Here is a 27,619-nt window from a genome sequence, read left to right as displayed (position 1 = left end):
GACGTCGGCTGGTGCAACTTCACGGTCTTCACGGAGGTCATGGTCGAGGAGGAGGTCGCAGGATCGCTCCAGGAGCCCTAAGTCCTCTTCCTCCCATTCAACAGCCTCTGCACACTTGGGGAAGAGGCACAAAAAGAAGAATAAGCCCAAGCGGACTTCGACTTCACCTCATCTGTCAGCTGCTGAGCTGAGTCGGGAACACGGTTCTCCTGAGAGAACCTCCCCCGTTTTCTGGAGCCAGAGCGACCGCTGCTCGTTTTCTGGAGCCAGAGCGACCGCTGCTCAGCTCAAAGAGTTTTACGAGGCCATGCGTCTCGTATCTGAGTGGGCTGGTCCTGCCGGAGCGCCATAGCCCCCGTGTGCTCATCAAAGACCCCATCAGGTTGTACTCCGACAGCTCTGGTGCCAATGGGGTCTCTTGGATCCGATATCTGATCCGAAAGGATGCCGGGTTCCTACAATCCACCTCCTCCGGTGTTGCTCCAGATGTTGACACTCCCAGTGCCAATGGTGGTGCAAGCCCCATTCTAATAACCGATGATCCGGAGCAGCATCGCACAATGCCGATTCCGGTGGCGCCCAAAGGTGCCAGATCATTGCCTTCTGACATACAGATGTGATATGGGGGAAAAAAGTTTCTGGATCCAGGCAGGGAGAATTCTAAAGTAAGGAATCTGAAGCTACATGTCTTCATCATATAAGGGCTGTATCTGAATTGCAGGAGATGGGACTTACCCACATTGACAGTGAAGCTCAGATTGTGGAGTAATCATAGTGTGGGCGAGACACTGCTCCCACTCTGTCAGCCAGTCTCTGAGGTGTGGAAATACGTGGATACCATTCCTCCTGAGATGAGCATCTACCACTGCAAGACATTTGGTAAAGACCCTGGGTGCTGAAGTTACCACGAAGAGCAGTACTTTGAATTGAAAGTGCTGTCCACCTCCACCAAACCCGAGGAAGCGGTGATGGGCATAAGGAATTGGGATTTGGATGTGGAAACAGGCATCCTTCAGGTCAAGGGCAGTCATGAAGTCTCCTCAGTGATTGTACGCAAGTCCACCTTATGGAAGGAGGCAGCCCTATAAATAGCCTTGTGATATGAGGTTGTATCATCTGGCGGGAAAGGCTTTGAAGGACAGAAGTCAGGATTGTTGTCGCCTGTAGGGATGACCCCATAATTATCCCACAGATCATCCTGGGGCTCTGGATAATGTATGGGTCCAAAAAATCTATTGGGCTACCCTCACCGTATGAGGAATGTGAGGACAACCCCCGTGAAACTGGTGGAGGGGGCCCCTGTGGTAGAGTGAGGGGGCCAGGGTTGGTAGATGCTTTAAGCCGACGAGGAGGTGGAGAAGGCTGGGAACTGGTGCCCCTCTTGATGTTTCTTAGGCATGGGAGAAGGTGCTCCTCAAAGGAAAGCTTCCTTTTTGAGAAAGTGTCTTGCACTTTTGGTGGCACTTTAGCAACGATCTTACTGGTCTTAGGGTGAATGAAAATTCTCCTTGAACTACTGTCCAAATCCTCCTGGGAGCGCTGCAAAATAGAAGCCTTGAGGTCCTCCAATTCAGCTGAAGAAAACATCTTGAATTGGCAAGTCGGCACTGATAAGTCTTTTGGGTTCAAAGCTAATTTTGACTTCAACGGCTGTTTCGGCTCCAAAGTCTGTCTCATTGTCGAGGGGTGTTTCAGCTCCAAAGGGTGAAATTTCGCCAGTGCTGAGAAACTGAAAGGCACCAAGGGTGCTGCTGACGCTAAGGAAGGTTGGGTCTTGTGCAGTGACCTCGGTGTCTGCAGGAAGCCGGCTCGCTATACAGTGTACCAAAATGAAGTACACTGTGCAGAGAGTCCAGTGGATCACCAAAGGCTTGCAGAGGCAGAAAGAGAGAGGTCTAACGCTCTATTTGTGGTAGTATGGGTGAGCAATTAGGTTTATCAAGGAGTGGTGTTAGGCATTTGTTGTGCTTACAGAGGCAATACATGACATACACTCAAAGAATAAATCTGAGACTAATTTACAAAAATAACAACTGCTTTTATATATGCTTTGAACCAAAGAACTTCGTTATAAGGTAAGCAGTTTTTAAATTAATGATACTTTTCAGTTTCAAAAATCAAGACACTGCAATTTTCAGAGTCTTCAATGTTAATCTATGGGAAGAAAACAAGAATGCAGTTTTGCATGTAAGTACACCACTTACAAATTCAGTCTTCAGAGCTTTATGTCAACAGCAGGTAAGGTTCAAATAGATACCAAGAGTGTACCCACAACGGAACAGGGGCGGCCGGGTGCAGAGATCAAACTCTGAGTCGGGTGCTCAATGTTAACCAATGGAGCAAGGGTGAATGAAGATGTGCTGCTCACAGGTAAGAAAAAGTGGTGTCAGAGTGTGGTCTCCAGGGGTTGAGGTAAGCACTGGGTGGGTGGGTGGGTGGTGTGATACTACAAAGCAACACCAAACTTACACCCTCAGTGGCACTGGGGCGGGCGGGTGCAGAGTGCCAAGACAGCGTCGGTGCCCAATATTAACTGAGACGGGGGTAACGATGAAGCGCTGGGTGCAGAGGTGATTTCAGTGGGGGTTTCACGGTTCCTCAGGCAGACTTCTTCTTTGAAGTTGGTTTCTTTTGGAAAGCTCCGCTGTCCACAGGAGTTCTTAGTCTTTATCAAAGGTAGGTAGTCCTTCCAAGGCTTTGCAGGTCGCTGGGCTGCAGAACAAGAGGTCTTTTGGGTGCAGGTTCTCTGAGGGCTGTAGACAGGCCGGTAGTGCTGGGGCCAAGTCAGCTGGTGTCTTCAGTCTTCTCTGCAGGTGCGACTTCTGTTTTGTCTGGCTCTTCTTAGGCCAACATGAATCTGAGTTCTATGGTTCAGGGGTGCTACCTAAATAATGAATCTAGGGACGTTACAGGGAGTGCCATTTGGTATCCAATACGCTACTCACCTTTAGGGTGACTACGCCCTCCTTATGACCAATTCCTTTAGGAAATGGGCATAGCCCTAACCCTACTGGCATAATTCATTCCAAAAAAGATGGAGGAATTTAAAAAGTAGAGTCCACTTCAGCTCATTCAACTTAGGGGTGGGACTTGCATAAAGTGGGCACTCCTCCTAATTTAACTAATTTTCCCACCAGTCCTGCCACCAAAAGTGGGGTCCGCAACTGTGAGTCGGCCTTCTCTACCATTTGGAGATGGCTGGGTTATATTCCAGTGGCAGCAAGACCTTTAAAGCTCCCAAACCTGGAACGTCCATCCTGCATGGAAGAGGAGGTCAGAACTCTGCCGAGAGAAGGCCTTTGTTTTGAGCCCTTGAGAGCATTGGCTCGCCCCTCGTGGGGGCAGAACTCTAAGGTGGCAACAATAGTTTTGACCAGTCAGTGCCCACACTAGAAGTTGGTAGGTTTTCAGGGGGCACCTCTAAGGTGCCCTCTGAGTGCATGTAACAATAAATCCATCACTGCATTCAGTGAGGGTTTATTAATGGCAGATGTTTGATACCAAACATCCCTATTTTCAGTGAAGCCATCATGTAGCTGGAGAACTCATAATGACCAGAGTCCAGCACATGTACTTAAAATGGCTCCCCTGTTCACTTACTATGTCTGAGAATCGACAAAGACATATCAGGGTCATATCTGCTCATGCAGGTATGCCCTCATATGTAATATAATGCACATTGCCTTTAGGGCTAGAAGGCCTGCTATAGGGGTGACTTACATATATTGCATGCAGTGTAAAGGGGACAGGGCACACAGGCTGTGTGCACTTGATGAGAGGGTCACTGAGGGTGGCACAATTTGTAATCCAGCCCTCAGGGGCCTTCCTGTAACACCCCATGTCCTAGGTACCAGGGTACCATTTACTAGGGACTTACAGTGGTAGCTAAAGGTTTTCTGATTGGGAAATATGCAGTTTTGGGAAAAGAGATCTGGCACTGGGGACCTGTTTAGGAGGGACACAGTGCACTTTCAGTCGAATATGCACCAGAAACCAGGCGAAAAAGAGGAGGGAGGGAGTGACCATGTCAAAAGCGGCACTTTCCTACAGTGTCGAAGTCACCTCTGAAGCCTTATGTCATGTCAGCCATGGCAGGGATGCAGTAGAGGCCCGTAAGGCTGGCAGTGGTCTCATTGCCTGGCTGTATAAAGGGCTGTGATCAGCCAGCTGGTGTGAGTGATGTGGCGCAGTACTCACTGTCGGCATCTTCTGGCACTGTCCTGGAGGGACAGCTTTCCATCGCCCTTGGAGCCCAAAGGAGAGCTCGACCCCAGACTGAGGACTGCTTGTCGCCCTGCAGATTCTGAGGCACCTGCTTCTTCTACAACCTCTGCACTGAAGGTTTTGGGGATGTTGCTTTGCAGCTGCACCATCTTGCTCCGAGCAAACCGCTGGAGGCTTCATTGTACTCTGGCGACAAGCAAAAGTTGCAGATCACGTGCTTATCATGCCAGGAGCATTTGGAGTGGCAGTGTAGAGAATACAGAAATAGGGTCCTTTCCATTTTGGTCTACACATTCTTCAAGCAGGTGGCTGAGGAGAAAGGCCAAGGAGGCTAAAGCCCCAAATAAGTATCAACGAATATCTGGGACTGTACCCGATGGGACTGAGGTTGAGAACTGCAAATGCAATTGTTGTTAACAGTAGTGGAAGCACTGGAAGGCCCCAAAGATGAACACCATGCAGCACTGACTCAGAGCTTCAGTGGCACACATCTGAACCCAAAGTCGAAGAAACCAATCTAATGCTGCAACCAACCATAGGACAGGACAACTGGTGACTCGAAAAACTTCTTTGAAGAAAAGCAATTTGTACATCTCCAAGCCCAACATTAGATGGCAGGAGTAAGCAGAGCATGTATATCTACAACTACACATGCCACAAACATACAAGTTCATGTTAAAGCTCCTAAATTACACCTCACTGCCTGGACTACTTTTCTTCTTTTAACTCCAAGATTAAAAATAAGTATTGATAAAAGCATTTAGAGCTTTTTCAGGCACTGCTTCTCGGTTTTCTCCACCCGCATGAGAATACTACAAATACTAGACATTGCATCTTTGTATCTTTATTCCTACAAGTAGATACTTTTACGGTAAGGAATCTGCAGCTAGGTAGAGTCTCTACCAAATAAATTGTTACCTAACCGAAGTAACTTGTTCATTTGCTAGAGACTACTTAGCCACATATTCTTTACTTTAGAATAGATACCCAAGCAATACCTGTAGGAATCTGGCTCTGTATATGCTATACCAAAATGAGGTATGGTGTGCACAGAGTCCAGGGATTTCCCAAAGGCTTAACAGAGGATAAGGTAGATAATATGAACGCTCATTTTTGTGGTAGTGTACAATACCCTCCTTGGTCAAAGGGCCCTTGGTACCTGTGGTACCTTTTACATGCAACTTAGCTGTGTGTCAGGGGTGTGTCAATTGTGGAAGCAATGGTACAGTTTAGGGAAAGAACACTGGTGCTGGGGCCTGGTTAGCAGGATCCCAGCACACACTCAGTTAAGTTAGCATCAGATATTAGGCAAAAAGTGGGGAGTAACCATGCCAAAAGGGGCAGTTTCCTATATCCACCTCAGGGGTAGGACACTCTGCATGAATCTTCCGAATTTTCTCTTTAAAATGCAGAGCCAGAAGGGGTGTGGTCAAAATGGTGAGCAGCTAAGACACACTTCCCAGTATCTCCGCCACCTGCCAAAAATAGCCACATTGAGCATCCTTCACGCTGTAGATTTTGCCCCCCACAGCCTTCCCCTGACTAGTGAGGATGCTGCGGACCACGCGGAAGGCCCTCAGAACTTTCCCCCATGCCACTGGAGTCTGCGACTGGAGTCAGAGGAGGCACCCGGATACATAATATGTTGCGGGCGGCACGCGCTGCCTGAAACGCGTGACCCCAGGAGTGGGGTAGCCTCCTTACTCTGGAGCACACTGGCGAGTGGGGAGAGCCCGCTGATGCCCCTGGCTGCGGCGGTGAGTGACACGTCCACCTCCCTCCCCCCCCCTCCCCCCCCGTTGTCCCAGCAGGACTCCACTGCCGATTCAACCCTTCTGGCCGGCAGTGTGGTGACTGGCCCGTGGCTGGTGATGCTAAGGTCTGGACATATGCCGCGGCAGCTGGCATGCGATAAAACCAGCTGACGTGGAGAGGCCTACAGGGGCTTGTCCCAATTGCGAAGGCCTAGCTCTGCTCCTCCTGTACACAGCGTTTACTGGGGAATACACCTGCCTGGAGGATGCTTCGCAGTACTGCTGACTGGCAGCTGCAGGAGGTTGGGTTGGAGAGGCCCCTGCGATCTTTCTGACTGCAGCACAGGAAAAGCTGGTGAACTGTATGCTCACGGCACGACGGATACCTGATGAATCTCCCTCCGCACTCCGTGCGCAACTCATACATGCTAGTGGCCTGGACCTGTGCCGTACACTTGTGCTGCACTCTGCCTGATACGCACCTCTATCAGCTAAATCACTACTCTCCTCACCTGCTATCTGGAAGGCCTGCGTGCAAACTTACTCCAGGCTTTCTTGTTGGAAGCTCATCCAGCAGCTAACCTCAGGTAGTCCCTGAAGCTTCTCCCAGGAGGTGCGCATTCCTAGTGAGATTGTTCTTCTTGCACAGGAGGATGCTCCCAGCGGGACCTGCGCTGTGAAGGGTCCCTCGCCTTCATTGTGTGGCTTGCTCGGGCCTGGGGGAGGAAAGAGGCCCCACCACTCTCTGTGACTGCCTGAAACCCAGGGGTGGACACCACTACCACGTTTGCAGGCAGGAAGAAAAAAAGGTTGCGCTCTCGCAGATACGTTGATGAGGCCCTCAGGTACCCACTGGAGATGGCGCTTATGCTGGTGAGCCAGTTTGTGGGCCTGAAACCAACCTTGCAGATGGCGCGCTGATGTGGGCCTTCTTCGAATCCCTGTTCATCCCCCTCCATGACGACCACAAGCAATCAAGAAAGATCTCTCAGTTGATCTATGGGATATATGCCCTGACTTGGATATTGGTGAGAGGGTCTCTACTCTACAGGACAAAGATAATGGTCGCAGCGAGAAGATAGAATGGCTTTAGCAAGAAATCCTTCAGCCACAGGACCAACAACTAGACCTACAGGCACACATATAGGATCTGGAGAATCACTCTAGATAAAATAATATCTGCATCAGAGGCGTCCTGACTGCTGTGGAGGGAACCGACCTTAATGACTATGTCACAGCTCTTTTTCGAGACATATTAGGTGATACTCCTGAAGTAGACAAAGTTGGACTCCTGAAGTAGACTAAGTTGGACAGGCTTCACCAAGTGGGCCCCCCATGGCTGGCAAAAGCTCCTCCTCCACATAGCCTGACGTGCTTGCATGATTTCCAACTGAAGTAATCCATCCTGCGCAAGGCCCGTGCTCTGCATCCACTCCAATTTAAAGGCCACTCTCCCTTGCTGTTTCAGGATGTCACGGCCATCACGCTGCAGAAGCGGTACGCTTTTCACCCTGTCACTGACCACCTATAGAACACTGATATCTTTTACAGCTGGTGCCACCCCTTTTGGATTGTCTTCCATCTAGAAGGGAAGCTACATCAGATCCGATCCTCCCAGGAGGCTTGCCGCATGGTGGGTCTTTAGGAGACTCCTACAGATGACCGACCAGCTAGCCCGAGAGGTCTAACATCACAGACCCGTCAACTTAAACGCCGCCCGAATTGTGGCACTGGGGTGGCTCATCAGGATCCTGAAACTATGGCCTTAGAAAGACAGGATGTCCTGGAATCGCTCTCAGGGAACACAGACAAAGCATTCTCTTCCTAAAAACTGGAAGTCTGCTTTCAATCTCAGCATGCGGCGGAAGGGTACAGTGGGGCAGACTCTGCCCTTTTGATTTGGACCTATCCTTTGTCTCTCCCGGAGTGGACATCTCTTCAGCTGCATTTTACTTGTCTGGATCACGTGCTAATTTATGTTTCCATGGACAAAGGAACGTTGTGTTTTGGATTTGAGGGTTTTCTTCTGTTGTTTTTGGGGGGTTTCTTCGCTACCCTGGCTCCTTCAACTACCACTGCCATTCCTGACGCCTTATCTGTCGTTGCAAAACATGGGACTAACGACCTCAGGATGTGAACCACCAAGGCCCTAAAGGGACCTCTCCAGATGCCTACATAATTCCCTAAGGCACTATGGAACTTATAAATCTTAGTCTTAATGTCCAGGGTATAAATAACTGCTGGACCTGGCCCTTTGTACAGGGTCATTTCTCAAACTTTTTGCCTTCTCCTCCTAATTTTTTCTGACCCTTTTTGGCTGACATGACTACTCAGGTCACTTTATCACTGCTAAATAGCGCTAAAGTGCATGTGCTCTCCCTTGTAAACGTGGTATGATTGGCTTATGCCTGATTGGCACATTTAATTTGCCTGCAAGTCCCTTGTACAGTGGTATCCCTTTACCCAGAGTCTGTAAATTAAATGCTACTAGTGGGCCTGCAGCGCTGCTTGCGCCACCCACTGAAGTAGCTTTTCAAATCTGTCTCAGGCCTGCTAGTGCAGGGCCTGCGTGCGTAGTTTGCTGCCAGAGGCACCTGGCATCTAAATCTACTTGCCAGGCCCAGAACTCCCCTTTTATTACATGTAGGTCACCCCTAAGGTAGGCCCTAGCTAGCCCGATGGGCAGGGTGCTATGTATGTAGAAGGCAGGACATGTGCCTGGTAGCGTGGCCTCTCGTGGTAGTGCCAAACAGCTTATTTGGTTTCTCACTGCTGTGAGTGCAGCCTTCTCATAGGATTGCATTGGAAATGCCCTGCCTTATGTCTAGGGGTTACTGTCTGATTTATGAGGGGTAGCGTAGGCATGTTTGGTATGGATGTAATGATAATGAGAAATGCTGCTTACTGGTGTAGGTGGAATTTTTATTACCATTATAGAAATGCCACTTCTAGAAGGTGAGCATTTCTCTGTGCTTATGAATCTGGTGTTTTGTAGCTTGACTCCCGTCCATGCCTGGCATACTTTTCAGACAGCCTGGACACAGGGAGGGTGGAGGTGTCATAGAGGTGCATCTACATATTGAATGGTCTTCCTGGGCTGAGAAAAGGGAAGGCGGGGCACACTTGCATCTTTAAAGGCTGTGCCCTGGCCTCACACAAAGGGCTTGTTTACCCCAACTGATGTTTGGAGCCTGTGCTGGCAGACAGAGGGGACACTCTCAGAACCTGTTGTAACTGGTTGAAGCCTCCTCTCCACCTCACTGAAAATGCTTTGCAAAACTGAGTATAAGTACAGGGGTTTTGTCCCCATAAAAACACACAAGAAACCTACTTGGAACTGGACACAGAATGCTGCTGGAGGGACTCACCCGGAACCGCCTAGGACTGCTGCTGCTGTGCTGACCTGTGACCTTTTGGTCACTTGGAGGAACTGTCACTGTCTGCATCCCCTTTGTGCTGGCCTGCTGCCTTGTGCTCCATCTTTTGTGTCCCCCAGAGGCTAGGTGCTGTGGCCTCTGCCATCGTCTGCTTGAAGTGGAGGAGCGGTGCTTAATTGTAATTGTATAACGCCTGGAGAAGTGCTCTCTTTTTACTGGATTTCAGTGCCTTTCTTCAATTGTTGAGCACTTCGAGGGTGCCTCGTTCATAATTTTGGGATCGTCTGGAGAGAGTATCCTTGGTCCTGTTGCCGCAATAATCTCTGTTGCGTGTGTTTTCGAAGCGCGTTGGAAACGAGCTGGGCTGTGTACCCCCGGGACCCAAGAAGGTGAATCTCTGATTCGGTGCTCCCCGTTGGATACCCCCGGGGCGCAGGAGGCTGTCAAGAGGCACCACCGGGGTACAAGCAGGCACCTCCTATGGTGCGTCACCGCCGCGGCCCAGGAGGACGGCACTGCCCATGCTAGCGGCCGCTCCCTCCCACTGGAGGTGAGAGGACGCAGCAAAGCTGTGCCCTCATGGCAGAGACCCTGAAAAGCCTCAGTGTGGAGCAGGGCTGCTTAATCTTGCTGTAGGTGCACCACTGGATTGGCGCCCTACAGACTTTTGATCACCACCCACTCTCCGGTGCGTCCTTACCGCAGCTGGTAGGACGAGAGGGAACCCTCCTCACAGGCCGCATTCCTGGCCAACCCAACGGGGCTCCATTACCCCCTTAGGAGCCCAAGAGCAACTTAGCTGCCAGAGGTGGCCGCCAACTCCCCCCTGAGCCTAACCGCAACACAGGAGCCTGACGCCCTGCAGGCTCAGAGTGAAGACAGTAACTGGCGCAGTAACTCCCAGGAGAAAAAGGTTATTTTTGATTTATGCCATGAGAAGTGCTCATGTGATTGCATGATCAGGCTGACATGTGAATTGCTTTTCATTTAGGGGTGGGTTCTTCATGCCATAATAGGTGCAATCACGATAATGTCTTGGCACTGCTGACCCTGCCTTTATGGTGATATATTTTGCTGACTTGCCATGTATTTTCTAATATTCCTTTTAGGGGCATTTTATGACAAGTGCAATCCTTTAGTAATGTTTTCCTGAGTACTGATTATGTTGCAGAATAATCAGTAACCTAGGTGTCTATGCGACTACTGCTGGTTTTTGCAGGGTAACAATACTGTGTAATGTTCTGACAACTGCTTGGGTAGCAGGGTATTATGGACATGTTTTGTTTGGTCTAATTAGGTTATGTATAATACAGTTTATTTTAATATAACTTGGTGTTGTGTTCCTTTGCGGTGTATTTATTGAGTAACGCGAGTTGTGTGCGCTGTGCAGACGCTTCACACATTGCCTGCGGGTTAGGCCTGACTGCTCGTGCCAAACTAACAAGGGGGTGAACAAGGGTTATCCTGGACATGTAACTCTCTTGCCCTGACTAAGGGAGGTGGTTTCTGTCTGGCTTAGGTGTATACCCTAGCCAACCAGAAATCCCATTTCTAACAATAACCCTTTGAAGCGGTTAGCTGTCCCATCGCTTCTTCAGCAATCGGAATGCAACATATGTCTCATAATGCATTTTCTCACTAAGGATGTCCATAGGATGCATTCCCGCTGGTTCCCATGTCAGTACTGGTCCTCTGACTGTACTAAGAAAGTCTCCACCCAAGCCCCAAGCAGAGGTAAAGGGGTGCCTATTGGCACTTAGGCTCAAGCTAGGCTTCTTACATCTCACACTAGTGAACATTTACGCCCCCAACACCCAACAAGAGGCCTTCATCATGAACTCACTAGCGCCTGTACTTCAGACACCTGACGGAGCCATACCGGTGGTGGTGGTAGGGGGTGGTGGGGGTTGGGGGGGAGCGGGAGATTGTACTTGCTACTTAGCTCACCATAAGACTTATGCGTATATAGACTATTTCTTTGCCACACCTCACATGCTGTCAATTACCTCGGCTGTTTCCATCGCCCCACGCTTCCTGTCTGACCATGCCACCCTAATCCTCACACTGCACCTGTCGTCTTCCCAGCCCCCTTGCACCACTTGGAGGATACGAAGCTCCGCTCCACTGCAACGGTTGACTCACTCCACCAAACAATTGTACCCTATGTACAGGTTAACAATAACGGTGAGACCTCCTTGGCCTCAGTCTGAGAGGCTTTAAAATTGGTAATCTGGGGAGAACTGATAGCCACATCGGCGGGCAAGAATAAACAACGCTGTTATAAGCGATGCAGCCTGGAAGCTGCCATCTCTGAACTGGAAACAATTCATAAATGTACGGGGCGCACAGGATCTGGAGGGACCTGGATAAGGCTAGATGTCATCTCAAGCACTTGGACAAGGCTGATGATGCAAACATAAGTTCTACTTGGGGAGCAACCACTGTGGGCGTATGCTTGTGTAGTAAAACCCTTGCAGGCTCTGTTAAATTAGCCTTGGCCTTTATGCGCCAGATCAGGCCCTGACCGACGACCCCTCAGACTATATACAACCCAATACCCTTACTGCTCTCCCTGGGGTGGAGGCGGTCGCACTTGACTGGCCCATCCAAATCGACTAAGTAATCACAGCAATAGCTCATCTAAAAACAATGAAATCACCCAGACTGGATGGCTTTACTGCACTTTTTTTTTTTTTTAATAAGACGTTCCGTACAGTCTTCGCCCCTCTGCTGACTCGCCTGTTTAACTCCTTTGCAGAGACAGGGGCACTTACAGATTCCATGCTAGATGCTGCTATCAGTGGTACCCAAGCCAGGCAAGGACCCGACCCGCTGTAGTTTGAACAGACCCATTAGTCTCCTCAACTTCGACGCAAAACTCTTTACTACTGCCCTTGCACACTGCCTTAACCCTCTTATGCCGGATCTCATTGATCCGGACCAGGCTGGATTCATACCCTTGCACCAATGCAGAGATAACACTTAGGGCCAGATTTAGGTACGTTGCAAATTGCGACTTGCAATTTGCGAGTCCGAGCGACTCGCAAATTGCAACTCGCAATTTGCTATGCAGAAAGGTGTCTCAGACACCTTCTGTGACTCGCAATGCAAGTCTGGGCACTCACAGGGATGGTGGCCTGCTGGAGACAGCAGACCACCATGTCCGTGACTGCTTTTAAATAAAGCAGTTTTTTTTCCCCATCTGCAGCCCGTTTTCCTTAAAGGAAAACGAGCTGCACTTGGAAAAAAATACCGAAACCTTTTGTTTCGTTTTTTTTTTCAGAGCAGGCAGTGGTCCATAGGACCACTAACTGCTCTGAAAAATATTTGTGTGATCATTTACAAAGGGGAAGGGGTCGCGGTCGCAAATCAACTTACATCGCGTTGCGAGTCGCAAATAGGAAGGGAACACCGGTTCCGCAAAATGCGTTTCTGCATCGCGTGGGGGCTTTTGCGCCTCGCAAACTGGGTTTTTCGCCGTTTGCGAGGCGCAAAAGCCTTGCTACATCTGGCCCTAAGTGCCTTCTCCACTGTACTGATAAGACGCATTGATCACACCGTGAGGCCCTCCTCCTGTCTATTGATGCGGAGAAGGCGTTTGATCGCCTTCACTGGCCTTACATCTCTGAAACGATGCGTCGCTTTGGAATCGGGGAACGATTCTGTAAATGGGTCCAAAGTGTATACAGTGCAACCAGAGCAATTCCGTCGCTGGTGGGAGGGTGAATGTAAACAAATAAGTAGTCTATTTGACACTCAAGGACTTATTCCCTTTGCCCAACTGAAAGATGACTACTTTCTGACAGACGTCAATCACGTACACTACCTCCAGGTCTGCAACTGGATGACAAAGCCAGGAGTCCAGCCTAGAGCAAACAGACTGCTGACACCCCTTTAAAGGGGGCCCCTACTTAAACTACATATCAAACGCCTTATATCCAAACTCTACACATTCGTGACTTGGGAGGGCAGTCTACCCAAACCAAGTGACAGCTGCAGTGGGAATTGGGTACAACAGTGGTTCCCAAACTGTGGTCAGCGGGCCCCTGTGGGGTCTGTGAAGCCTTCTCAGGGGTCCGTGACTGCTTAGAAAATTAACTATTATTAACAGATTAATTAAGCGTATATAAATAAAGTGGCTAAATGTGCAGTTTAAAACACTGTAAATGTCAAGGAATTTGAAATTGGAGGTTGAAAATGTAATTTGTTTCCTCAGATTGATTCGTGGGAGCAGTGCTGATGCATCAAACAGAATAATTTATGGACAAAGTGTGGCTTCAGTTGAATTTAGAAAAGCTCAAACCTACCTTTTAACATTACAATTTGTATTTTGATAATTTTATTTGTCTGCAAATTGATTAAAATGAGTTATCCTTAGGGTATGTCTTTGAAGGTATGCTGTTTCTGTATTTTGTATGTATTGTTTTGAGGTTCAAATCATTGACAATATTTATGCCTGGGTCCCCGGCTTCCAGTAATGATTCAGGGGGGTCCCCGGATTCGAATAATGATTCAGTGCGGGTCTCAGGGTTTCAGTAATGATAAAGTGGGAGTCCACAGAAGCCTAAAGGTTGAGAACCACTTAGGTAGAACACCGACAGCCAAGAAGTGGAGAGACATTTTCTAGAGAGTTCACCAAACTATATACAATGTAACTGGCACTGAATCGACATACAAAATTGTCTCTTACTGGTACCTGACCCTCGCCTTGCATCCATGGATGGAACGCATCGCGCTCTTTAGAGGGCTGGCGCAGCTGTGGCACCAGTGGGACCCTTGTACGCCTCCTATGTCACTGTCCGAAGCTCAAGCGATACTGGGATCAGGTTTTAGATGATATGGACACGGCTTTTGACACCTATCCAAGATTCCAAACCTACACACTCCTGAGTCTCCGCAACCCTTTGACATACCTGCTACGCTCAGTTCGAAGGAAGACAAATGGCTCTTGCTCTCACCACGGCCCAGCAGGTTATTCTCTCCCTCTGTGGTACTGACAAAACACCAGCCCAAAATTCCTGGCTATATAAATTTTTGTTTGACCTGGGGATGGAGAAGATAGCTAAGTCTACAGAGGTGAAATGTGCTGCACAGGGGAACTGTGGATCCCTTCATATGTCTCCTTTCTTCTGAATTCCGTGATTTAACTTGCCCCGTCTATTTGAAACTTCTGCGGCTAAACCCTGACCAGAATCCCAGCGAGACCATCACTTTATTGACACACACCACATAACGTCCATTCCCCTCTTAATTCACTGCAGCAACCTGACAGTGGCTTATACAGAAGCAAGGCACCAGGGGAGGATGGGTGGCATTTATTGTGTTCTTTCTTTCTTCTACACGGCTTCCTGCAATGTTTGATGGTGCCAGCGGCCTATGGGCTTCCGCTGTTTCAGTTGAATGTTTAACACGCTTTGCTTGTTGTACCGCGGCAGGTCCTGTTGGGTGTAGGCTAATTGCTGTGTAACCATGGTTTATGCTTATAATAATAGTAAACATAATTATTCCATAAAATACAGAGCCATTTCATTACAGAATTCTTGAGAATTTTCCACATCTATCTGCAGCAGCGGAGACATGAAGGAACGAACCATATCAAACAGTTCATTTGGTGCATTCAAGGAAGCTCTAATCTTCTGGGCAAAAAAAGCTGATTTAGCCTCCACCAATTTATATTTAGCGGTTAGCTCTCCAAGTCTAAGTTTCTGTACCATATCCATGGACAGTTTGCATTTCCTCTCCTGCCTCCTACATTGCCTTTGCAGCTCCTCTGAATACCACTGAGCTGATAATTTCCTCCTACCATTAGCTTTAACTTTGGTCATTGGGACTACCTCCTCCATGGCTGACCTAACCCAATTATTGAAATTCTCTCCTAGGGGACCTCGTTGTAAAGTGCCCATCATTTTAAATTTCTCTAGGGCCTGAACAAACTCCCCTATTTTAATTTCCCCCCCAATTTCTTCAGCCTTTTTGCATGCTGTAGTGATAATTCATTGGCTGTGTCCCCTGAACCTTAAAGGATACCAGCCTATGATCTGACCAATCTACCTGTGAGCACTCCAATGTCATGGAGATCTTATGACTGGTAAAAACCCCCATCAAGTCTGTGATCAACTTCATGTGTAGCTGAACCTACTCGTTGGGTCAAGCTAAAGCTGGTCATAATATCTAGAAAAGATCTGTTGTCTCGTCTCGCTCGTCCTCTCTATTTAGATTAAAATCCCCCCCAAAAAATAGGTTGTTGCCTGTAATATATGGCTCCAATAACCGTGGCCAATTCGAGATAAATTTAGTTTTATGTCTAAATAGTCCAATATCTCAACTTCTTTCTCTTCTTGCTTGAATTTAAGTTTTCTTTTAGGTCAGGTGCCTAGCTGGCAAGACCTCTGTACAGGCGAGTAAGCAGTTTTCAAATATAGAATTACACAGTTTAAAATCAAATCTAAAGAAAAAATATTTTCTGGTTTATGCTGGCAGTGAATATAGGGTATTTAGCATATTTAAGGAAGGATTAACCCAATTCAACACCCATAGCTCACCTACAGAGTAAGATAGCTACATGGCATCTCGTCAGTTATAGAAGTATTTCAGCCTTTTCACAAGACCAGCATACATTAATAGGGCATCACTTTTGTTCGCCTACTGTTCACCAAAACATATAATTATACACCATCCTTTATGGTTAAGGATGAACACCTACCTCACAGACCAAAGATGCTGTTGTGGTTTTACCAACTCCTGGGGGTCCCGACAAGAGGGCTGCTTTAAAAGTGGAACCATCATCCTTTCCCCCAAATTTACTGAATTTGGATGCTGAAAGTAACAAAGAAAAGGAAAAAATTGTACTGTCACAACATTTATGGACTTATAAGAAGATTTCATTGTTTTTGTTCTTCCTTTTAATTATCTGTGTAGAATTAACAGGTATTTAAAGGTGGCAATATCGTTTAGAAAGGTGAGCACAAACCTGCAGGCTTGTGTGAATGCTCAGTTTTACTCAGCTTAACGATGAATACAAGCCAGTATCAAAATGCTAAGTGGTGATGTCAATAAAATGAATGTTATTGCAATTCACAGAACATTTTCACAGCTCTAAAGAGATTCATTCCTTTGCAGTCTGAAAAGTACACCTACCCATACTTAGAACTCAACATTTCTAAAACAATTTGTTTCTACTTATTATGGCTGTTTATGCCATAGCATGCTCAACATTGCCAAGAACTATGCAGAACTAAATTACTGTAATAAATCTGTCAACCTGACATATGCCTTTTGAGACACTAGATTTATATGCAACACTACCACATTTCTACCAAAACCTAAGTCGGTTACTTTCAGTAACAGTATGTCTAAATTATCCTGCAGATTCCTCACCTTATCACTATCCCCAGACACTAGACAGAATTCAGTAGCATTCTCCCTCCAGTAATGCCAGTTGCTGTCACACAACGCTAATCAATCTACAAATAACACTGCCTGGCGTGCTAGTGTCAGTTCTTTACGTTTGTCTGCACCCAACTGAGGCAAGTAACAAGGAAATAAATAAGCGCAAAGACAGCCAACAACTAGACAGAAGAATATTACAATGTGTCGGAACATGACAGCATTATCTCAGAAGAGGAGCAAGGAAGGTGTTAAGAAATCTTTGGGAAGAGAATGATGTGAACTTGGAATATTGTTGCAAAGGTTAAGTAACATTTTCTCCTCACACTTGACCTTAAGAATGAGTCCTAAAATGGTAAGACCTAGAAGAGAGGCAGAGTAGTGTTGTTTAACAAAGGAAAGCATGCAAAACAGTTCTTAAGAAATAGCCAGCACTCCACGAACAAGCTACTAGACAGTAACCAACAGAACCCAGTTCAGAGGGCCACGGGGCAAAGGAGTAGCCACTGGGTCCAACTGCGGGGGTTGAGGCCTTTTACTTTTGATGTCCGGGGGCCACAATCTACAATGGCTCCTGAGCAACTGGTCCAACTACCCCTTCAGCACTTGACGCTCAGTGGTAGCGCAGGTCGAACAGTCCAAGGATTTTTTTTTTTTTTAGGGTAGCTAGGCATTGAGGGGTGAATACAGGCTTACAACTCAAAATACATTCAGTAACAACAATAAATGATTGTACAAACACTTGCTTTTATACAAAAAGTACTCATGTACCAACACAAAGTAAAATATAACATCCCCAAACAATACACACAGTCCCCGGAGCTCAGGCTCCATTTTTTTTACATTACAAAAACAACAGGGTTGTAATTAAGCTTCACCCAGACCCCTTTGAGGTTTGTTGGGTTACCCTCTGTGGTTGGTAAAATACCAGTTTTTTTTTTTTTTACAGGCTTTTTTTTTTTTTTTTTAGACACTAGTAGTTTATAGACAACATTCAGGTTAAACACCACTAGTAGTTTCAGTCTCACTCTTACTTAAAGTAAAAAGTGTTTCAGTTCTGAAGCACTATATGGCAGGCAAGTTCCCCCGGGTCCGTCTTGCCCATATCAGTCTTAAGACCTGCATGACCGGAGTCTCCGAGTGCACTGCAGCGTCTGTCTCCAGTGAGTTCCCCACATGCGGGCGTTGCAGGGGCAGTGGTCAAGTGTCCTTGAGTTCCTTACATGCGGTCCTATGAAGGCAGCCGTCAGGGGGTCCTTGATGCCCCTCCGATGCTGGTAATATTCCTTGGGTCCTTTCTTCTGGGTGATGGATTTAACTACTACTTCTTGATGGTGTCTTGACCAGCCCACGCTCTGTCTTTTCCCGGTGGCCCATGACATCCCTGGTCACCGCCCTTACTCTGCACACAGGCTGGTCAAAGGCAGAAGTATAGCAGAACTTCTCCCCCTCGCACAGCTTGACTGGCTGCTTGACAGCCTTGAGCTCCCCTTCTTGTAGTCCATTTCCAGACTCAAAATGTGATTTAGAGTCTTAGTCTTTAAAGCTTATGTTGGGTTTCTGCTTCCTTTTAAACTGCCCTCACTCTGCTGGACTTCCCTCCCTCCAGAAAGAAGTCTGCAATAGCAGAAGCAGTTGCAAATCTGATAGCCTCACAACATAGGCCATGGGAGTAGCCAGACATTCCCACCTGGATTCAGCCACAGTGATATGTTTTTCAAAATGTTACCCCAGGGCCTCAGCCACACTCTTAATGATTCATCTTCCTAATATGTGCCCAGGCCCCTTCCCAGTGCCCTGCATAGGCCTGACTCTCCCTTCCTCCATTGTATCACACACAGTTCACAGGAATGCAGCAATCCACATAACTGTCTAATGTGGGGTTGGAATACCTCCTCATACTCCTCCAGCTATCCCTGGGTCTCCCATAATGGAACCCAGAATAGTACTCTACCATTCACAGGCACAGATATATCCAGCACATGTATATAACACACACACAATGCCCAGTACTGCATTATTCCTTGTACTATACAATTGTACTATACCATTCACTGGCACACATGCACAACGCACAACACAGCATTACACTCCAATCCGATGTACGCCAAGAGTGAGTTAAGCACACAGTAACGTAACTTTAAATGAGTCAGTCAGTAGGCCTCACTCCAGTCACACATGTAAAAAGGCCGTTTCACTCATACTGAGGACTACAAGGTATACTGCCACCAATGGACATGCACTGTTTAACTCCTGAAGGTAGTATTAATTTACCACTATGCAAGCAGCGTTTGGACGCCCCTCCTAGTTTAAAAAAGCCAAAACCGTGAGATAGGCCTCTGTCATGGCATACAAGCACGAACCATGTTCCCCCATGACAACAGACATCAGCATCAGAGATCAAGACATCATTACAGTTGAGGCACTCAAAGCAAGAGAACACATCCATCACCATGAGAGGGACTTTTCCATCCCAACAGTAATGTTTGGCAAAGGCATGCAGAGAAGTGTAGGAAGGTGCTGTAGGAATCTGGCCTGGTGTGTGGTGAATACCTATGATATTATCACCTTATACCAGGTCCAGGTATCCCCTTACTAGTGAAGTGTAGGCAGTGTCTAGAAGCCAGGCTTTCTAGAGGTAGCTGTGGATGAGCAGCCAAGGCTTATCTAGGAGACATGCAAAGCTCATGCAATACCACTGTAGTCACACAGCACTTACACACATGTGTTAAAAAAGGTGCTTTATTTTAGTGACACAAGTACTAAAATACTATATAGGCAACCCTCCAATAGGAGGTATGTAAACACACTATATACGTACAATAACAATCAGGAATAAGCATAAAAAGCAATAGAAAACAGCGAGAAAGCAATAGGCAGTACAGAAGGAATAGCCGGCGACCAAAACATATACTAAGAAAGTTGAATTCGAAGGTTGAGTCCCCACCCAAGGAAGTGGAATCATTTAGAGGGGAGCTGGAGGTGCTAGGAAACCCCAAAGGTAGGTACTGGAGTACCAACCAGTGACCAGGAGGAAAAAGGTAAGTTACTGGTTCTACCCAAACTGTAGGAAGCTGGCCTGGTGTGTGGTGGGTACCTATGGTACTTACACCTTATACCAGGTCCAGGTATCCCTCTTAGTGAAGTATAGGAAGTGTCTAGAAGCCAGGCTCTCTCAAGGTAGCTGTGGATGAGCAGCCAAGGCTTATCTAGGAAACATGCAAAGCTCATGCAATACCACTGTAGTCACATAGCACCTACACACATGAAAGAAAACACTCAGTTGTACAAAAATAAAGGTACTTTATTTTTGGAACAAATCACCACAAAATACCAGAAAGGTGACCCACCCTTAGGAGGTAAGTAATACACTAAATATATACACTAGTAATCAGACATAGGCATAGAAAAGGTTAGAAAACACTGCAAATAGCAATAACCAATAGTGACCGTATGGGGGAGCACAAACCATATACCCAAAAAAATGTAATGCGAACAAGGTGCCCCCCCCCCCACCTAGGTAAGTAAAATGTGTAGAGGGGACCTGGCAGTACTAGAACACCACAGAGGTAAGTAACACAGTACCCCCCAGCAACCAGGAATGCAGGAGTAAAAATTGATTTTCCCCAAACTACCCAAAAGGAGGAAAAGAAGACACACAGACAAGACTGCAAGAAAACCACCAGTGGATTTCTGACAAAAGAAGACCTGTGGACAGAGAGAACCAAGTCCAAGAGTGACAGTGGAGTCAGGGAAGAATAGGAGCTACTACCCACCCCGGTGTAGTTGCAGGAGTTGCTCAACAGTGATGAAGAACAGGTCAGCAAGGCAGCCCTGGAGCCGGAGAAGAGTTCCTGAGGGATGCAAATAAAGTACCACATTGGAAGGAAGATTACAGACGGGTGTCATTGCAGGAATTCCATCAACAAGCCTTGGCAAAGGCAAACTCACGGTTAGTGGAAAGGGGGTGATGCCGGGGACCAGCAGGGGCCTGGAGGACTCAACCCAGGAGGGGGAGACACAGGGATCCCTGAGCGTCGCAGAGAGTCCACAGGAGCAGAGGCAGCACCCACACGACAGGGACACAGGCGTCACACAAGAAGCCCAGGCAGCGCTACAAAAGAGGATCCCACGCCGCAGGACAGCCACGCAGGAAGATGTGCTTTGCAGGATGGAGTGCTGGGGGCTGGAGCTACACACCGCCTGAAGATCCCTTGGAGGAGATACAAATAAGCATTGGCAGCTGCAAGAGACGCAGTGCATGGGGGTACTGTCCTGCGTGGGACGGCAAAGGCATACCTCCACCAAAGTTGGACAGCTGGCAGAGAGGACCAAGAGGACTACTCCGGACTACCACCCATGATGCAGGATCCACGCAGCTCAAGATGAGGAGAGATCCACGCAGCCGGTAGTCTCTTCTTCTAGGGAAGTAACTCCTTCACTCCGAGGGAGATTCCTTCTTCTTCTTGTGCAGGCTGAAGAGATGACGTCTTCTGAAGCTGCACAGCTGGGGAAATGTTGTAAAGCTGGCAGAGATATGGAAACAAAGTTGCAGAAGTGTCTTCTTCGTTGTAGCAGAGTTTGTCGGTTCCTTGAGGGTCCAGTTGCGGTTCCAGTGGCCAGAAGTTGAAGCAGAGGTGGCAGAGGAGTCCTGCTGGAATCTTGCAAGCCGAATCTGAGGACCCACCCAAGAGAGAGACCCCAAATAGCCTTGGAAGGGGGATTGGTCACCTAAACAGGTAAGCACCTATCAGGAGGGGGCTCTGATGTTAGCTGCCTGGTCTGGCCACTCAGATGTTCCCAGAGTTCCCTGCCAACCTTGGAAACAAGATGGTAGAACCCAGGGACCCTCTGGAGGAGCTCTGAGCACCTCCAGAGGTGGTGATGGACAGAGGAGTGGTCACTCCCCCTTTCCATCGTCCAGTTTCGTGCCAGAGCAGGAACTCGGGGTCCCTGAACCAGTGTGGACTGGTTTATGCATGGAGGACCCCAAATGTGCCCTTCAAAGCAAACCAGTGGCTTGGGGAGGCTACCCCTCCCAAGCCAGTCACACCCATTTCGAAAGGGAGACGGTGTGTAGGAAGTTGGCTCTGTATATACCATCTCAAAGTAAGAAATAGTGTGCACAGAGTCCAAGGGTTCCCCTTAGAGGTTGATAGTGGCAACATTAGATAATACTGATGCTTTATTTTGAGGTAGTGTGGTCAAGCAGTAGACTTATCAGAGGGTAGTGTTAAGCATTTGTTGTACACACACAGGCAATAAATGAGGATCACACACTCAAAGACTTAACTCCAGGCCAATAGGTTTTATATAGAAAAAATATATTTTCTTAATGTATTTTAGAACCACAAGATTCAAGATTTGAGGTAAGTACATAAAATGCAAGGTACTTCACACAGGTAAGTATAGAACTTTGATTTAAAACAGTAGTACACAGTTTTGGTTAAAATGGCAATAAGCTATTTTAAAAGTGGACAAAGTGCAAAAATCAACTGTTCCTGGGGGAAGTAAGTTTGGTTAGTTTTTGCAGGTAAGTAAAGCACTTACACAATCAGTCTCCTGGCATAGGCAGCCCACCGTTGGGGGTTCAAGGTAACCCCAAAGTCACCGCACCAGCAACACAGGGCCGGTCAGGTGCAGAGGTCAAAGCAAGGCCCAAAACACATAGGCGTCTATGAAGAACAGGGGTGCTCCGGTTCCAGTCTGCTAGCACACAAAACACACCCTCAGCGACACAGGGGCGGCCGGGTGCAGTTTGCAAAGTAGGAGTCTGGTTTGCTATAGAAAGCAATGGAGGGACCCGGGGGTCACTTAGGCGATGCAGGCAGGGCACAGGGGGGCTTCTCGGGCCAGCCACGGACTGGGCTAAGATGAGGGCTGCCTGCTGGTCACTCCTGCACTGGTAGGTGGTTCCTCTCGGTCCTGGGGGCTACAGGTGCAGTGCTTAGTCCAGGCGTCAGGTTCCTTTGTTACCAGGCAGTCCCGGTCAGGGGGAGCCTCTGGATCCTCTCTGCAGGCGTCGCTGAGGGGGTGCAGGGAGGTCGTCTCAGGGTCTCCACGTCGTTGGAGACGTCTGGGAGTCCTCTCTGCAGTGCTGGTTCTCCTGAACTCGAGCCGGGGGCGTCGGGTGCAGAGTGTGAAGTCTCACGCTTCTGGCGGGAAGTGAGAGTCTATTTAAAGTTGTTTCAAAGTTGCAAGGTTGTTGCAGTTTCTGAACCGTGCCGCTGTTCTCTGAAGTTTCTTGGTCCTTTAGGTGCAGGGCAGTCCTCTGAGTCCTCAGAGGAGCTGGTCCCTCTGGATGTGTCACTGTGCAGGTTCTTTGAGTCTGAAGACAGGCTGTAAGGCCTGCTAGAGGGGTTGAGTTACCTATGCCACAGGCAGTGGTTGGTGGGCATGGGACCCCGAGAGGGATGCCATGTCGACTTCACCTTTTTCTTTTAACCAGCACCCCCAACAATCTGCAAAGGCAGTGCATATGTGCTAGGTGAGGAGTCCCTTACAGAAGCACAACACTTGCTGCAGCCCTTAGGGACCCTTCCTGGTCACAGAGCCCTTGGTACCACTGGAACCTTTTAGAAGGGACTTAGCTGAATGCCAGTGGTTAGCCAATCGTGGGAACAGTGGTACAGTTTAGGCAAAGAACACCAGTGCCTGGGGTGGCCTAGTTAGAAGGATCGCAGCACACTCTGTCAAGTCATCATCAATATCAGGTGGAAAGTGGGGGGCTAACCATGGTTACTCCAACTTTTTGCCTGTTGTCAGTATGTTTTGACTGTATTCACTGGGATCCTACTACCCAGGAACCCAGTGACTGTGCTCTCACCCTTTAAACTTGGTTGTTTGGACCAAAAATACCCCACATCCTCTTTCAGGATCCACCTTTGGTGTCTTGCAGCCTTCTTTGGGTCTTGCAATATCCTTCTCTAACGTCCTGTTGGTTGGTTTGTGTAGGAAAGTACCCTCTTTCTTGGTATGGTTACCCCCATTTTCTGCCTGTGGTCAGTATGTTTGACTGTGTCTACTGGGCCCCTGCTAACCAGGACCTCAGTAGTTTTTCTCTCCTCTATAAATTGTACCTTTTCCTACCCACAGTTGGCACACTGGTCCCCCCATGTAAGTCCCTAGTGTATGATACATAGGTACCCAGGGCATTTGGGTTCCAGGGAATTCCAATGGGCTGCAACATTTATTCTGCCACCCATAGCCCATGCAAAGGTTTCTGCAGGCATGCCATTGCAGTCTGCATGAAACGGGTGCATGCACCTGTTTCCACTACAGGTCACTACACCAGGTCACTAAAGGTCAACCTTATGGTAGGCTCTCTCTGCCCAGAGGGCAAGGTGCAGGTACCTGTGTGTAAGGGCACCTCTGCCCTAGTAGAGGTGCCCCCACAAACTCTAGATCCATTTTTCTGGACTTTGTGAATGCGGAGACACCATTTTACACATGTACTGGACATAGGTCACTACCCATGTCCAGCTACATAATGGTAACTACGAACCTGGGCATGTTTGGTATCAAACATGCCGGAATCATACTGTAATATGGGTGCAAGTATTGGAGGTATGATTCCATGCACTCCTTAGAGGACCCCCAGCGTTGCTTCTACCAGTCTTACAGGATTTTCTGGGCAGCCCAGCTGCTACCACCCCTCAGACAGGTTTCTGCCCTCCTGTTCCCACAATTGGCACAGCCCTGGCACACAGATAAGTCGCCTGTAAATGGTACCCATGGTACCGAGGGCCCTGTGGCCAGGGAAGGTCTCTAAGGGCTGCAGCATGTATTATGCCACCCTGGGGACCCCCCACTCAGCACATGCACACTGCCTCACAGCTTGTATGTGTTGGTGGGGAGAAAATGACTAAGTAGATATGGCACTCCCCTCAGGGTCCCATGCCCACATCCCATTGCCTGTGGCATAGGTAAGTCACCCATGTAGCAGGCCTTACAGCCCTGAGGCAGGGTGCACTATACCACAGGTGAGGGCATAGTTGCATGAGCACTATGCACCTACAGTGTCTAAGTCCTTTCTTAGACACTGTAAATGCAGTGTGGCTGTATTAAGTAGATGGGCTAGGATTTGTCATTACGAACTCTACAGCTCCATTATGGCTTCACTGAATACTGGTAAGTTTGGTATCAAACTTCTCAGCACAATAAACCCACACAGATGCCAGTGTTGGAAATATTGTATAATGCACACAGAGGGCATCCTAGAGATGCCCCCTGTATCTAAACAACCCTTTACTGTTAGGCTGACTACTCTATGCAATCCTGCCACTAAGGACCCCATGTGGTGAGGGCTTTTCTGCTCACTGAGGTCAGAAACAAAGCCTGCTCTGGGTGGAGGTGCTTCACACCTCCCCCTGCAGGAACTGTAACACTTGGCAGTGAACCACAAAGGCCCAGGCCTCCTGTTACAGTGCCCCAAGGCACTCTAGCTAGTGGAGATGCACGCCAACTGGACGAAGCCCCACTTTTGGCAGCAAGTCCAGTGGGAAAATTAGGTGAAACTGGGATCAGTAACCTCTCCAGCTGGGACCACCCCTAAGGTGTCCTGGCTGCTGCCTTCGTAGGACCGCAGTGGAGGAACTCTAGGACACTTGACCCCCTCCCTGCAGAATCCTCCATCTTGGTTTGAAGGACAGGGACCAATAGGTTTAGGAATGTGCCTCCCTCCCCAAAGGGAGTGGGCACAGGCAGGGTATAACAACCCTCCATGACAGTAGCCATTGGCTACTGTCCTCTGATCCCCGTAACTCCCTTAAGTCTAGGATTTAAGGGCACCCCTGAACCTAGCTCACAAGATTCCTGGCGACCTCAAGAAGAAAAGAAGAAAGAAGGATGGCAAAGCCGACCCCAGCAGAGAATACTTCAGATACCAACAGACTTGGCACCAGCCCTACCGGTCTGTCTACAGCTTCGGAAGCCCTGCTACATAATGGCAAGGCATTTTGCAGGACCAGCGACCTCTCCAAACCCCCAGAGGACTGCCTGCCCACTAGAGGATCAAGAACTCCTGAGGACAGTAGCTCTGTCCACAAGAAACTCCAAGAAGGACTCCAGAAATGCTATGGATCCGCCAATCCTGCCCACTCTACACCCGATGCACACGCCTGAGTCGAGGTGACTCACCAGCCCAGAGCAGGTCCCCGGTGATTCAGACCTTGTATCCACCCTGTGTTGACCCCTCCTGGCCAACACAACGATGCCTATTAAAAAGCATTGAGAACCCAATGCTGTGTTTGCACACTGCACCCAGCTGCCCCCTGTGCCACTGAGGTTGTATATTTGGTGCTAACCTGTGGCACCCACACTGTTCACCGAAACCCCCCAGGTCTGCCCTCTGAAGTCGTGGGTACTTACCTGCCAGCAGATCTGTTTCTGAGGGCCTCCAGTCTCCATAGGATCCGATTCTAAATCTAACAACAACTTTGTCCTCTGCATCTGGCCACCCCAGTGCTGCTAGGGGTGGGGTCATCTTGAATGTTAACCATGGACATCCTAACCCCTAGAGACTGGAACTGTATGTTGCGTACTTACCTAAAAAATGCACTAAGACCCCCCACCCCCGATTATTCTGAAAATACCACTGTCAACTTTTGAAAGTTAAAAGTGTTACTTGCCTGTAAACTGTTTTATTTTCCAAACCTAAAGTACATTTGATACATATGCTTGATACATACTTACAACTGTACTTACCTGCAACGAGAACCTTGTGGTTCTAGAAATAAAGTAGCAAATATATTTTCCCCATATAAATACATTGGCCTGGAGTTAGTTATTGAGTGTGTGCCCCATTTCCTGACTGAGTGTCAACAACAAATGCTTTGCACTATCCTCTTATAAGCTTAACTGCTCGACCACACTACCACAAAAGAGAGCATTAGTATTATCTTATTTTGCTTTCGGTTAGCCTCTGGGGTACCCCTGAACTCTGTGCACACTATATCTCATTGTGATATAGTATATACAGAGCCAGCTTCCTAGAAGACGACTGACTGGCAAGCCTGGGAAATGTAAACCACTGTAATGCCTCTTGTAAGAGTAGTGGAAGCAGCCACTCTGTGGGAGAGTGGGCGCAAATTCCCGATGGAGAGTCTTTCTTAGCCAAGGTATAAAATATTTTATTGTAAAGAGTGACCCAAAACAAGACAGTTTGATAGGTCACTACGTCTTTCTTGGTTCCAGCAAAACCAGCTTATCGTCCACTCACTCTGATCAACACAGTAAGAGACAGCTGGCCAAGATTCCAGCCTGCATAGTTTCTCCCCTTCCTTGGAAGTGTGGGGAGGGGTAAAGAAAGAAGAAAGGACAATATAGTAATCCTTGAGGAAGACAGACAATTTTAGGCAGGATAGACAGACGTGTACAGAACCAGCTGCTAAGATAAGATAAAGTTAAAGGTGGCTAGATCGTCAGTGTCTGCAACTTGCCAACCCTACATGATGAATAAAAAGCCACCTGGAAATTGTTCTTAGCATCAGAAGAAAGTAAATATCAAGATTAATCCTCACTGAGGAACAAATCAAGGCATAGGTGGAAGCTTTTTTAATAGATCATTTAGGAAGCACTGTGCTAAAGTCTATCTGAACAAAAAGTGCTGGTCATGAAAGAATAGGATTGCAGGTAAGTCCAACAAATACCATTCACAAGAGAGACCACTAAGCCTTGATGAGTAAGGGAAAGAGCAAAGTGCACAATGTCAGAAAGGCGTGCATCAAAAGGGTTTAAGCCTACACACTCGTTCCAGGAAACAAACAATCCAAAGGCCCAGACATGCCACCTTTTTATCTGGTTTTTAGGCAGCTAAGATAACATCTGCTACTATCCTCTGGAGGCAGGCAGGTGACATCTAACTGGCACCATTCAATC

The 27,619-nt window shown here is 47.9% G+C and overlaps 1 protein-coding gene across 1 annotated transcript in view; it reads right to left on the bottom strand.

The window, feature by feature from the left end:
• RFC1 (replication factor C subunit 1) overlaps window positions 1-27,619 on the bottom strand; it is a 622,078-nt gene that overhangs the window by 182,497 nt on the left and 411,962 nt on the right. Inside the window, exon 14 of the mRNA XM_069202064.1 lies at window positions 16,059-16,171. Coding sequence (XP_069058165.1) covers window positions 16,059-16,171 — 113 coding nt within the window. The remainder of the gene's footprint in view (window positions 1-16,058; window positions 16,172-27,619) is intronic.

This window comes from Pleurodeles waltl, chromosome 1_2 (genome assembly GCF_031143425.1).
Source record: "Pleurodeles waltl isolate 20211129_DDA chromosome 1_2, aPleWal1.hap1.20221129, whole genome shotgun sequence".
NCBI lineage: Eukaryota > Metazoa > Chordata > Amphibia > Caudata > Salamandridae > Pleurodeles > Pleurodeles waltl.
The sequence above is the reverse complement of the archived record's forward strand: the minus strand, read 5'-3'. Positions and strand labels throughout refer to the sequence as shown.